Source organism: Manis pentadactyla, chromosome 13, assembly GCF_030020395.1.
Source record: "Manis pentadactyla isolate mManPen7 chromosome 13, mManPen7.hap1, whole genome shotgun sequence".
In the NCBI taxonomy this organism is placed as follows: domain Eukaryota; kingdom Metazoa; phylum Chordata; class Mammalia; order Pholidota; family Manidae; genus Manis; species Manis pentadactyla.
This window is the reverse complement of record NC_080031.1, coordinates 11,640,510-11,655,040: the sequence shown is the minus strand read 5'-3', so window position 1 is coordinate 11,655,040 and position 14,531 is coordinate 11,640,510. Positions and strand designations below refer to the sequence as shown.

At 42.8% G+C, this 14,531-nt stretch overlaps 1 protein-coding gene across 1 annotated transcript; it reads right to left on the bottom strand.

Moving 5' to 3' along the window:
- Positions 1-7,952: 7,952 nt before the first annotated feature.
- Positions 7,953-10,680, bottom strand: LOC118934632 (protein PIP-1-like). Its single transcript, XM_036930279.2, has 3 exons — positions 10,105-10,680; positions 9,362-9,475; positions 7,953-8,840 (listed from the first exon to the last, which is right to left on the bottom strand). The coding sequence occupies exons 1-3, from the start codon at positions 10,163-10,165 to the stop codon at positions 8,716-8,718; spliced, it is 300 nt and encodes a 99-aa protein (XP_036786174.1). The 5' UTR covers positions 10,166-10,680; the 3' UTR covers positions 7,953-8,715.
- Positions 10,681-14,531: the final 3,851 nt, after the last annotated feature.

The window sequence follows — 14,531 nt, the reverse complement described above, 5'->3', positions numbered from 1 at the left end:
TAAAAATAATAATAATAAAGAGAGAAATGTGGTATCCACATATAAATCAAGTATAAAAACCAAATGAGTATTCATATTTGAACTGACTGTTTATAGTTCATAATGCATGAGCAAAACCGAAAGTTTCTGTGATGACTGCCCTTGTACTGTTCACTATGTAACTTATTCATTATGTAAGAATTTGTTCTACATGTAAAAACTTGTTTGTTATGCCTCAGAAGATTGGAGACTGACAAAAATTAGGCTTGGGGTGGAATAATGATTGTGCATTGAGCATTGACTCCCCTATACAGAATTTTATTGTCGTGAACAACCATTTGATCAATAAATATGAGAGATGCCCTCACAAAAAAAAAAAAAAAAAAGGACAGACTTCCAATGGTAAAATAAATTAGTAACCGGGATGTAATGTATAGCATAAGGAATATAGTCAAGATATTGTAACAGCCTGGTAGGGTGATAGCTGGAACCTAGAATTATGTATAGAAATGTTCTACCACTGTGTTGTACACTTGAAACTCATGTAATGTAATACTGTGTGTCAACTACCCTTCAATAAAAAATAATTATTAAAAAAAAAAAAAAAAAGCTAATGAGAAATTAAAGATATGAGGTACCTAAAACAAAAAAAAAAATTATGACTGCTCCCCTCTTTCCTCATTTGAGTACCCATTCTAGTAAGCTTCTATTTGAATTGTTTTCTACTCTTGTTAGAAATGTCATAAAACTAAATATGATTTATTCCAAGAGTAATTAATGTTTAAACAAAAGGGTATTAACAAGAACCGTTCATGTCAGAACATGTACCAGGGAGTCACTCCGGCTGGGAGGGGGAGGGAGATTAAGAAAGTGAAAGTTGTGCATATCTTTGAGAAAAAAATTGCAGAAAAAGTTTTAAGCCAGCCAAAGAAATTAAAACAAATGTAAAGAATGCCTAATAGTGATATAATTTGCTTAGGTGATGTCAGGGAAAGAATGTGAACCCTGTAGTACTCAGCCAATGGGGAACCAGGGGAGGGACTCACGTGCCAAGGAATAAAGTGTTTGTTGTATCCGCCCTCAGTGAGCCTACTCACCAGACACCCGATCTTGCAAGTCCGTCATTAAAGTCTTGCTCCGCTGTTCACTTTGACTAAGTTTGGACCGGTGAGTGCATTTCTCACACTCTGAAAAGACTACAACACCATAAGTAAAAGAACTTAATGGCCTTACAGACACCCCCATATGGGCCCCTCCCAGAATTCATGAAACTGATGGAAGTTTCTGGGGAATTGCTATGGTCCTTGTAAGTCCAGAGAGGGGAAATCCAGGGGAAAAATACCTCTAAAAACCAAAATCAGTCAAAGGGAGAAATAAAGTTTAAAACCCGTTTATTGCTTACAAACTGCAGTCCAGGGCTCTCTCTCTCCTCTGCTCCTGAAGAAGCAAGCAAGCCAGCCAGCCCCTCCCTTTAAACTCTCAGGTTCAGACACAGCGCGTTGCCTAGTAATTACCATTGACATGGAGATTAACTTCTCTCCACTCCTGAGGATATGCAATACACTAAAACCAGGCGAGATACTCTGGAAATGTTATTAATTTTACCCACAGTGCTTATTCCCTCAAACAGTCAAGGGGAAACTCTTGTAGATATCATAACCTGTTCTCACTGGAAAATTGGTCAAAGCCAGCAAAAGGTGAAAATTGTTTTTTGTTGTTTTTGTTGATATACAATTATATTAGTTCAAAGTATAAAACATGGTGGTTCTTCACCAGTTACCCACATTATTAAATCCTCACCCCAAATAGTGCAGTTAGTATCTGTCAACATAGAAAGACGTTAGAGAATCATTGGCTATATTTTCTTATGGATCCTTTCTGTGGGTAAAACTATAATATTTCCAAAATATCTCACCCGCATTCCTGCATCTCCATCTCAACAGGCGTTCCTAGGGGGTGGAGAGAAGTAATTCATCTCCATATCAATGGGTAATTACCTGGGCAACCGAGGGCTTATCTGAACCTAAGAGGATGGGGAGGTCTTGCTTGGTTCTGTCTGAGTAGGAAAGAGAAACGGCTCTGGACCAAGGTGGCAAGCAATAAATGGGTTTTAAACTTTATTTCTTCTTTTGACTGATTTCGGTTCTAGAAGTATCTTGCCCTGGGATTTCCTTTCCCCGGAGTTACACTTTCTCTCCCAGTGATAGCTATTGCCTTCTTGCTAGTCCTTGTTTTATACCCTAACATCTGGGCTTCCTGCCTGTGACATTGATTCTTTCTTTTGGCTATCCTTGGGAGTGGCTCTGGATCTTGGGAAGATTGTGTTCTTTGCACCCTCCTTAAGGAACTCTTGCACCCAAGGGGTGTTATTCAATACTGCAAAAAATATTTACCATTTTGTCTGGCTAAAACCTGACAAGATGTTTGAAAGGATTTAATAACTTCCAAAGTGGAAGCTGATATTCCAAGCCTACTGGAATGTTTTTAGGCCTTTCCAACCCCAAGTTAAATGAACTCAGAGGGAAAGAAAAACACTCTAAGTGACTGGGTGTGTCAGTCCTTTTATGTCATTTGGGTAATAACCCAATTCTTGGGGTTATTGAAACAGTTGTCCTTGTTTCTAGTCTTAACAGGACCAGAGATGTGCTCTTCTAACCATTTAAAGTCCACCAATCCATTACCAGTTCCCCAATTTCCCACTATTTATTTCAAAAGGCTTGTAGGTATTGTAAAAATTATGGCCTGAAAGGGACAAAATTCCTTCTGGAGGAACTTGCTTTATTTTTTTTTCTATGCTTTTGAGATGCAAATGTTCTACCTTGACTTTCAAAAGGGTCAAAAAAATAATAATAATTTGGAATTTGATTTGTCAAAGACAAATAACAAATACAAATTTTAAGTGTTTTATCCACATTTAGAAAAAGGTTTAGTCATCTAGACAGGTAACTCTGACTTACTTCATCTACCAGAAAAACAAACTTAGATCCAACTTCTTTCACAACTAGTGAGTCTTCTATTAGACTGAATTCATGGTGGTAATTTAAAGCTGTAAGTTCTCAGAATCTGTGTTTGTGTGTCCATATATATGTTGTAAATGCATGGTATTGATGCCAGGGTTCTTGTTCACGGAGCTGAAGAGTGAACTTCAAAATACTCAAAGTAGGAGAGCAAGGGAGAGGCTATTATTTAGAGATAAAGTGAGGACAGAGCTCGTGGCTCACACCAGGAGGGGACAAGAGAGTCTGGGGTCGGGCACTGTCTAGGGGTTTTATAATGTGATAAAGGGCTAGGGGTGTGGACCTGTTAAGTGGTCCTAGAATGTTCATCCTTGAGGAGACATTAAGTCTCTCTTCTCATCAGTCTTCCAGATAATTCTGCAAAATTAACATAAGAAATTTACTGCAGATTTCTTTCCCAGAACAGCAGCTTTTTGGTCTGGGGAGCATATCAATCATCAAGACGGCCTGCCCTGCCCTCAAGGTGGGTTGAGTTATTGTGTGTTTGCTAAAGAGTGTAAAAGGAAATCTAAGATGGAATCTTTCTCGCTTTCACTAGTTGTTTATGGCTGGGCTTGCTTGCCATTATTAATTGCCCAGGTTGCAAATTACCTGATCAGGTCTAAAGGAGGAAAAACAGCACATAGGCCTGGGCCTTTTAGCATGCTAAACTGAATCTTACACACAGTTACAAATGATTAGCATAATAAGAAACACAGGCTACTTTCCTTTATCTGGGGAATATTAACTGATCTCACTGAAGAATGACTCTAGAGCTTAAAGTTTAACCCATAGTTCTGGTAGGTGGTTTCCTTGCATATTGTTACACTGCTCTGACTGTAACTATCTTGCTTTGCCTTTTCCAGGGGCCCTCACCCTACGATGTCTAGACCCATGGTCCCTGTCTCAGTATTTTCTTCCTTTGGATGACATAGCTAAAATTAATTTGTAAAAAGCTCCATTCAATTGGTTTAAAAATAATTGCTTGTAAATTAAGCATTTCTAAATATAATAGAAACTAACACAAATGTTTTCCATTTATCTAAGATAATTTTCAGTAAATAAAGGCTAGCTTAAATTTGTTAGTTTAATAAAAAGACATTCTTTAGAGTTATCAAATTAACTATACTTTTTATTCTACCTAGGTTTACTAAGAATAAGCTCATGGTGCCTCTGTTATAAAATTTGTTCACAGTAATTTGGTATGATGAATACTTAAAAATAATAGCTTCCAAAATCTTTTTGGTAAGCTGAACCCTTTAAGTTTTGCTAAAGTAAATTAAATGGTGGGAGTTCATTCAATATCTATATCATTTCCAAGTAAGATAAAATACTGATGCATTAATTACTAAGCAAGTCTAAATTTGCCCACTTTTGTCTTTTTTACAGAGAAACTGAAGATAAGTCTGGGTCTATTGGTAAACAGTTGTTGTGCTTTATTACAAGATTATACTGTGAAGAAGCATATGTTTCTAGAAATGACTAAATATAATCATAAACTCACCAATGTAAAGAATGCTGATGTAACAAATAGTTCACAACTGCTTTCTACTTAGTTTTCACTAGAAATTAAGGTTTCTAAAAGTTAAGAATTCTAAAGTGTAATTAAAGCCATTAGAAATAATAAGGGAAACATCTTTGCATACAAGAAAAATAGGAAGTGTACTTGTGGTAAAAGAAGGCATAAGGAATGGAAATGCATATTTTACTGAGGGAGAAAGAAAATAATTTTGTCCTAAAAGTGAAAGGCTGGTTATTTAAAGAGGGAAAACTTAGGACAAAATCTGAACATAGAGAAGAAACTTATAGAAGGTTTATAAAAAGGACTTTTGAGAAAAGAGTTTTAATATGTGATCAAGCTGGCTAAGATTAAAATGAATTTATTTTATGAATGATTTTTAATATCAAAAGTAAGTTGGTGCAAAGTTAAAGTTTTGTTTTTTCTCTTTTAAAAGGATAACATTTTCTTAGATTATTGGTATGCTCTTAATAAGAAATTGTAAATGAAGGTTTTTCTTTGCCTTTAATGTAATCTGCCTAAAAACAAAGATTCGATGTCTTGTCTTCATCAGATCTTTGATATTTAAAAATAAACGGAGTCTCTTCAACATTAAAAGAACTAAGTCTTTTTAACTTTCTGTATTTGCCTACAAAGTCTTTGTTACTGGTTAAATGGATAATTAAATTTTCTTTCACAGTGACCTATGAGCCTATGTAACCAAATGCTTTAAAACCATTTTTACTAGTTATCTTAAAACATTACGTGTCACAAAAATAACTGAATTTTCTTGTCAATTCCATTGAGGTGAATTCTCATTAAATCTTTAACAATGGACCATACATCTATAAAGATTATGGTACCTGTGAATAAAGTCCATTTTGCTTCTGCAAAAATTGGCCCCTCATTGCCAGGCTTCGCCGTCATGATATTCTTGTAACATGGCAATGGTCTGCTCCTGAATCAGAGAAATTAAGATGAGTAAACACACAGTCAAGCACACATCCTCCCTAGCAAACTCTCTCTTTTTTTTTTTTTTTTTTTTTTTTGCATTTCTTCACCCACCTTAATTGCATTTAAAGAAAACTATTTTGGTCCCAGAGGCTTCAGACCTTCTACCTCTGGACCTTCTGAACACCTACTGCTAAACATCATTCAACTACAATCTAGTACAGGTTATCAAAATGCTCTTATTAGTGTATGCATATTTTCCAGATGGGTTGAAGCCTTCCCTTGCTGCAAGGTTGATGCCTTCATAGTGGCAAAGAAACTGTTGGAGATTGTGTTTCCCACTTGTGATGCTTTCCATAGTTTCCAGTGAACAAGGCATCTACCTCACTGGGCAAATTATACAAGCCTTAATGAAAGCCATACAAACTTCTTGGAATTACCCCTGTCTCTATCACTCTCAATCATCAGGAAAGGGGGAGATAACTCCCCTCAAACTTAAAATTTTTAAACTTGTTGAAACTACTGGATTTCCCTGGCCTAAGGTATTGCCTTTGGTCTTGCTGTTTTCAGTACTCCCTTTGGAAAACAGAAAGTCACTCCACATGACAGTCACTGGCAGACCAGTGTCTACTGGTATACAACTTTCTGCTGATGCCTCGTTGTCTCATGCTAGTCTGTAAGTCTTATGCTCAAGCCTATCATCAACAGATGAAAGAAGCCTTCCCAGATCGCAGTTCAAAGGATTATGTTGGTCACAGACTGGAGCCTGGCAACTGGGTGTTCTGGAAATATCATCAGAGGAGACAACTCTTGAGCTCTGTTAGAAGGAACATTACCAAGTACGTCTGACTATTGACAGAGCTGCAAAATCTGAAGGAATTCAGCATAAGGAACATTGCTCACAGCTAAAGAAGGCTCCACCTGAGACCTGGTCCTTTGCAGACCTAGGACGCCTCTGAATCAGGTTAATGAGGAAAAGCAGCAGCTGACGTCGATGGAGCCTGCTTCCACCCAGGACGATTGATCAAGACTCCATATTTTAATAAACATGAAACTCTTTCTTCTTTTTCCTTTCCATTACTCTGGCATTGGCCTGGGAAGATCACACCCTCATCCCTATCTCCCAGGCCATTGCTGGGGGTGTGGGGGTGTGGTGGGGAGAGGGCAACCTCTGAGATTTAGAACAACCTTTTATTTCAGTCTAGGAAAAAAGCTAAATCATTCCCTTAACTTTTCATAAGCAAAATAAGACATCTATGTCATTGGTAGATTCCCCTGATGCAACATGTCGAGTTAGAAAGAACCTCCGAGAGGTTTTCATGATTCCTTTTGGCAGGCCCCTGCTTCCCTGATTAGGGATAAATGTAAATGAGAATATGATTACAAATCTGTTCTTAACTCTTGAAGATATTACAGAATTCACTGCTGAGACAATAGCTGGCCAAAAAAAGATTCTTAGACTCTCAGGCCAAAGTTGTTCTTGATAGCAGGATAGCCCTTGATGATCTTTTAGCTGAGCAAGGAGGTGTCTGTGCTGTGGCCAACACCACCTGCTGCTCCTGGATTAATGTTTCTGGGGAGGCTGAAACTCAGTTATGAAAGATCACTGAGCAAGCCACTTGGCTTAGAAGGGTGACTCCTTCAACAAGGTCTTTCTGTGATTGGTTTGGGCCTTGGGGATCATGGCTCCAAAACATACTCCAAACACCTGCTTACATTTATCCTAATCACCTCTCGGCTGTGTTACAGTCTCTCAAAGGCTTTAAATGCATACTTGCAGCCATTAACTACCAAGCAACTGCTCTCCCTACATCTGGAACATCAGAAAGGAACAAAGAGCATGTCTCACTTCCATGACCTGTGAATATCACAGGGGTAAAGCAAAAAGGTCATGATCCTCGGACATCACACAAAAGGAACAACAGAGACTGAGAACTTCAGAGCAGTAGCTGAGTGACATTAATGACTTAAATTTTGCACCCATTTCACAGGTAAGCCGAGGGTCTGATCAAAATGGGGAATTGGTAAAAAAGAAAGCCACACCCCCATAAGTGAGGGCTAGGCCAGGTTACCATACTGGGGCTTACAGCCTAGCCTAATTGCAGTTTCTAACTCCCTGGAAATGTAGTCTTAGTCAATCAGGAGCCTTCTGGCCAGCATCTAGGAGGTAACATGTCACATGACCTCTCTCCAACCCATAAAAAGATGAGGTTCATCTGCATGATAAGACCCCTCTGTTCTTCCCCCAAAGGGAGAGTGACCTTTCCTGAAACAGTCCCTTCTTTTCTTTTGCTAAGAACTTTTTGCTCCACCTCCTGTCTATAAAAACCTTCCATTTCGTACAACTCTCTACTTGCTAGACAGGATGCTGACCGATTCATAAATCACATAATAAAGTGACTTAGATCTTCAAATTTATTCAGTTGAATTTTTTTTTTAACAATATTGAAATACACACACACACACTCAAACATCATGGGCTACTTCTGCTTTAATAGACTGGAAAAATATGCCTGGAAATGAAAAAAGGTGTGTCTCTACATGAGAGATGGGAATGCTGGTGATGTCTGCTTTTGCCACAATTTTATAATTTTTCTAAGCTGAGTATGAATTTTACTCATATAGTTGAAACATTAAATAATTCCTAACAACAGTGACCTAAAAACACATGAGATTTATTAGGAAAAAGGCTGAACATGGAAAGGGGGAATGATGGAGGAAGAGTATGTGATTGTATAATAGAGGGGTTGGTGAATGAGACCCTTTCAGCCCTAAGTTCTATGAATAAGAGGGAGGCAAGATACTGAAGCCACTGTGAACTTGGTCAGCATAGCAGAAAATGAACCACTAAAACCGAAGGCACCTTGGGGGCAGAGGTCAGGTCTTACTCACTTTTATGTAATCTGCATCTAATTGCAGGGTTTAAGAGTCAGAAAATACTAGTTAAGGAGAGGGAGGATTTGCTACATGCTCATGTAGCAAACAGAAAATACTTGTTAAGGAGAGGGAGAATTTGCTACATGCTCATGATGACAGGGGCAGGAGGAGTCATGGAGGCACAGAGAGGGTAGGGGAAGGAGACAGGAGAATCCCAGAGGGAGCAGGGGTGATGTGAAGGAGAGAGCGTCTCTCTGGTGAGTCAAGCTATGGAAACAGCAATGCCTGTGGCTGCGGAGAAGTGGGTTTCAGGGCTTGGACACTGCTGGGGATTGATGGCCAGGTCCTTTGAAGCTCCAGGAGCACAGAACAGGGCTAAAGGAGCAATGGAACAGGGCAAGAAGGGCCAAGTCTCTAAAATCTGTTACAGAAGGATGTGTCACTGCAGCATTCAAAATCCAGCGTATCACTCTGTTTGAAGATAGACATGGAGACACACAGATCCCCACAGCCCTGGTGTGCATACAGGAGCCTGTCACCTGAAGAAGAAAGACAAGACAAGAGCCTCTCAGATTTGTGTCTTCCAAGTTCAACTGTTTGCCACATAAGAGGTAAACAGTAAATGCCTACTGAGTGAATGAGCGATTCAACAAGTGAGGAGTAACCAGCCGCTCATTGTCCTGAGGAGTCAGGCTGTCAGGCAGGGAGGGACATCAGCCAGCTGCAGGCCTGGGGTGGGGCCCTAAGGGCCACCTTCCCCCAACCCCTCATCTTGCTGCCTCCAGTTCCCCAAAATGCTACACAAGCTCCTGAGGAATGTTGGTAGTCCGACTGTCATCCCTGAGCACGTATGGGGACTGCAGAAGGGCCCAGAGAGCCCTGGACAGGCACTTTCCCCCCCACAGGCCCCATGTAAGGCCGGTGGCAGGCCAGCACTAGATCCGGAGGACCCTTTCCCAACTCTATAGGGGAGTAAAGCCTCCCCCCACGGCTCCAGAGAGAAACAATTCCCCCAAGTTCAGCAGAGGTCACCCTAGGAGACTTGGCAGGCGCCCCCTACCTTCATAGAATTTCCTCAGAAAGCACTGTTGGCTGCCTTGAGTGCGGCAGGAACTCTCCCCAGTCTCACAGACGCCACCGGCGTTGACCCGCTCACACTGGAAACACTGCACAGCTGCAGAGGCAGAACCAGGATGATGAGGCTCCTGCAGCCCCACCTCCCGCCGGTCGGGAGAGGCGGCCTCGGGAAGGAGCAGCGGGACGGTGACCCGTCCCCTGCGCGCGATGCCTGTGCTGAGGCAGGGGGCTCCTCGGCCCAGGGCATGTTGCCTGGGCCGTGTGCGTGCCTCTGGGTGCAGAGTCTGCACCTGGGGACACACAGGGTCTCTCTCTGCCCCTAGGGATGCGCTGTGTGGCGGGAGGGAGGTCAAGTCCTACACTGGGGCTCTGCCTGGCCCCACCTTGTGGCCCGGGGCCACTCCTCCCGGTCCCAGGGGCAGCCCGCAACTTCGTCCTCACCGCCCACAAAGAACCTTCTTTGCTCCCTTCCAACTCAAAGGTAGGGCCTTCAGCAAGAAGGCGCGGGGAATCGGGGTCTCGGGGATTCGAGCCGAGGCGGGAGGGCGGTGGAGGAGGCAAAGGGGAGAGGAGGCGGGCAGGGGTGTGCTGCGGCGCGGGCTGAGCTGGCCGCCCAAGCAGGTGAGGTCCGCGCGCCTCCCTCCGGCCCATGGCCTCTGCCCCGGTGTGGTCCGCTCACCTGCGCTCGGCCCGTCCCGGTCCTCCCAGACGCCCCGCGGGGCTCACCTTGCAGGAAGCCCGGCAGCGAGGAGAGGCTCAGCAGCACCAGCAGGACGCGCGCCCCCATCTCGGGCCCAGGCCCAGGCAGCAGAAGGCAGGAGAGCCGCAGGTGCCCAGCCCCTTAGAATCCGGCTTTATAGCCGGCTGGGAGGGGCAGCCAATGGGAGCTGAGGCCAAGGGCGGCCCCTGCAGACACCTAGGGGGCCTGAGGGGAGTCCTGGGTTCCTGCCGCCTCAAAGGGCTTCACCTCCGCCAGCCGCGTTCTCTCGGGGCTGCTCTTGGTCTCATTTCCCCGAGCGTTAAAAGGGGAGAACCGGGGACGCCTTACTCAGCCAAAGGATTTGTGAGATGCAGGGGAGCTGATGAACCTGGAGGGGTGGGCACCCCTGCAAGGATCTGCCATACTTAAGGCGACTACTTCTCTGAACATGGTGCGAGTCCAGATCATGAAATCTCCCGATTTCATGGAAATAGATATGTGCCTAGACTGTTGCTTAATAAAACATTAAATCCAAAATAGCAGATTTGGTTTATCTACCAGTCAAGCTGCATTCCAGACTAGGTAGAGATTTTTGTTCGTTTATATACTTGATGAATGTAATTTAAAAATACGAATCTGGAGAAAAAGTTTCATAGCTTTGGCTTCAGGCTCCTCTGCACCTGGGTCCACCTTTACCCAAACACAGGGCTCCCAGAAGGTACATATCCCCTGCCCTTCTGCATTAGCCTTTTCTCCCAACTTGAGAACAGGAAGCCCACTAAAATGGAGAGCTTACTCCATAGGGTATAATGATTCCCCAAACCAGCTCTGAAGTCTGAGGAGGTTGTGTGGCCTACCCCACCCCAAAACAACATATGACATTGATTGAGAGCTTGTGAAATGCCAGACATAGTGCTAAATTCTTGAACAATGCTATTCCATTCAATTTTCACACAACCTTTTATGGTAGCTATTAATATCTCAATTTTATTGATGAGAAAACTAAAAGGAAGCAACTGGTACCTGGTGACAAAGAGGATAACTGGCAGATTCAAACCCAGATCTGCAGATTCCATTGCCCCTGTCACTCTGCCAGGGAAGCTGTCTTGATGGGGCCCAAGAGCCTTCAGATTAGAGTCTGAGGACCAGAGGGCAGGATTCCTGCTGCCAGAGATGGCTCCTTTAGACACAGAAGGCCTCTTGCACTAGCTCCACATCAGGAACAAGAATAGACATGTCTCAGCAGAAATAATTTTCTATACTAAGATTAGCCCAGCCCTAGGAGGTTCTTTTCCTTCCACTCCTTGGAGCTTCTCCCTGACAATCCTCTTTCCAGGGGGTCCAGTTGTCCAAGCTCCATAAAGCCAGAGACGACCCCAGGGTCCTACTCACAGCCCCTCCTACCCTGGAAAAGATAGGCAAGACTCATTTTCACCTATGGGATGCTGAGGGACCTAACATTATACATTGTGCTTGAGTTAGGGTGGGAGCAGATAGCATCAGAATCTTAGGATGGGAGAGTATGCATCATTTAAATAAATATATTAATATAATTAATATGATACTCTTGAAAAAAAAATAAAACACAACTACTTTTTTAGTACAAACTACACAGAACTTGACACAATCATGTCGGCACATGGAGGTGTCAGAAAGCAGTCAACACCCTTCTCAGCCATCATCAAGGAGGCTTAAAGGGGGCCTCCTTCCTTATGGTAGAGTAAGTCTTTATGTTTACCAAGCAATGGCATGCATTTTTTTAAAGAGTAAAAAACCCTTCCTTTTATGCTATCAGTGAGTTGATATCAGTGAGACTCATGAAGGAAAAAGCTTGTCAATCAGCTCTGATCCCAGCAGACAGCATCTCCCAGACACATCCCCCACATGTGGCCTGCAGTCCTGGCAGCAACTTCTGCATCCTCATTCCCAACCAGGATTCCTTGCTGCTGCTCCTGAAATATCTACCTTAAATCTTCCCTCTTTCCTCCATGCAGGGAACCAAATAATCTGGGAGCCTCCCAGCCAGCCAGTGTTGCCAATAAACACTTCACTATATTCCTCTTCTCTGTTATATGACATAAACACAAGAACTGGTTATGTACTGTGGTAACTTAATGAGGTATTTCATTTGTGTGCTGTTTAGTATTCTCCTCCCTACCCTCATTTACAAGAAGGTAGCTTGGTTCTCCAGTGAAGTCCCAAAGAGTGAGAGGAGGAACGGCTGAGGTTGCACCCAGTGAAGATAGAGTCCTGGGCATCAACGCTCCAGCCTCAGGAAACATTCCAGGGCAAGACCTCAGCTAGCACAAAGGTGGCAGAACTCCAGGGATACAGGGGAGTGCAGGCCCCTGTATAAAGGTTACTGATAACAGTCTAGGCAAAGACTATGTACATCAGTCCCAACCTTTACTGCACATTATCATCCCTCATCTGGTTACAAGCGCAGCAGAATTCCTGGCTGTTAGTTTTAAAAACACTTATCAGTTGTCCTGTCAGATATAAATTCCTATGCTGAAGAAATTTGCAAAGTGTTATACTGTCCTGAAGAGAAATCGGACAACTTTGCCAGGTTGCAAGTACATGGATTTAGACCAGAAGGATGCTGGTAAACGTTAATAACTGGCTTATGTGGTGAGAAAGGGTGGGAAGAGTCTGGATTGTAGCATTTGCAGATTTCCATGGTGTAAATGGCAGTTTCAAGGTACCATGCTGACAGCACTGAATGGAGATTTGAGATGTGCCCATTATATAGTATTTCCAGCAAACAAGTACAATAGAAATAAAAAACCTTAACAGCACAGATAGCAGGAAAAAAATTAAGAAATGATCAGGTTTTGAGTATTTATTATCTTTGTTTCTAATATAATTTGTCAGCTTATATGTTAATTTTTAATAATATCCATGTTCAACAACCTGCTTGTAAAATTCTGAAACTTTAATGATCAGATTTCAGGAAGCCAGTTCAAGTAGCCCCCAGCACACCACTACTGAGCCACAATTATGAAAAGCTGGTCAAGTGAAAGGGAGAAATCACTGTACCCCTTTACTCACGTAATTCCATGATAATATCACCTGTCTATCCTAGATGACTTGATATGTCACAGAAGGAACAGATCTATATAGATAGCCAAACAGAAGATTTCCCCGCCTTTGAACAGACCTCTCCTTCTTGGGTTCATGCAATATTCAAGAAAGCACTGTCTTGAAGGGACTGTGCAGACATGTCTAACCTTCTGTTTGCATGCTCTGCTGTTGGCAGGGATGTAAGGCTGTGGCGCTGAAACTGGAGCATCCTGATCTTGGATAGCTTTATGTGAAATTTCTGCAGAAGATGAAGAGGAACTTTATTGCTCAGAATTTTAGTTCTAGAAATCAGTTTTGGCAACAGAAAAAGGGAAGATCTGATGAGGACAATGGAGACCGAGAGGAAACTGTTTCAGTAATCCAGGAGAGGAAGATGAGAGCCTCAAGTTGGGTTATGTTAGTGGGAGTCAAGAGGAGCTGATACACTGAAGAACTAGTTAGAGGTAAAACTGGTATAATGTGAGACGAGGGCAAGGGAGAAGTCAGGGGCTGAAACAAAGGTCTGGGGCACAGAGGATCAATTCAGTATTACACATGTTGTGTTGAGGTGTTGTGGGATATCCAGATAGAAATGTCCAGCTGGTAGTTGCATACATGGGTCTGAACTAAGAGGAAGGTCTGTGGGCCAGTTGGTAGATATGGGGAGTCTTCCATTTGTAGGTGGTGATTGACATGGATAAGACTTGCCAGAGAGTGTGTGAAGAGTTAAGAATGAATTCTCATCAACTCCAAGAATGAACTAGTGGTTACCAAAGGGAAGGGGTGTGGGAGGGTGGGTGGGGAGGGAGGGAGAAGGGGACTGAGGGGTATTATGTTTAGTACACATGGTTTGGGGGATCACGGGGAGAACAGTGTATCACACAGAAAGCACATAGTGGATCTCTGGCAACTTGCTGCACTGATGGACAGTGACTGCATTGGGGTGTGGGTGGGGACTTGATAATATGGGTAAATGTAGTAACCACATTGTTTTTTCATGTGAAACCTTCATAAGAGTATTTATCAATCATACCTTAATAAAAAATTTAAAAAAAAAGAATGAATTCTCATCAGGAAAATGAGATGGAGAAGTACAATTTCAGGAAAATGGGGGAGGGGAACCATGAAAATGCAGAGAGCATTGCACATTCAGAAAATAACTAGAGGTTCATGAATGTGGCTTGGGATGGAGCTTAGGATGAGGATGGAGGAAGGGAAGGAGAGGAGCAGAGAGAGGAGAATGAGGAAGTATGTGTTGGGACAGATTGCAGACGGTCTTGATGCCTTTCACTGGCAGAAGCAGCACTGCACAGATGAAGCAACATGCCTTCCGATGGTACTTTACTCCCACCCCTACTTTTGGGAAGCTCAGAATGGTTACCACAGCTAC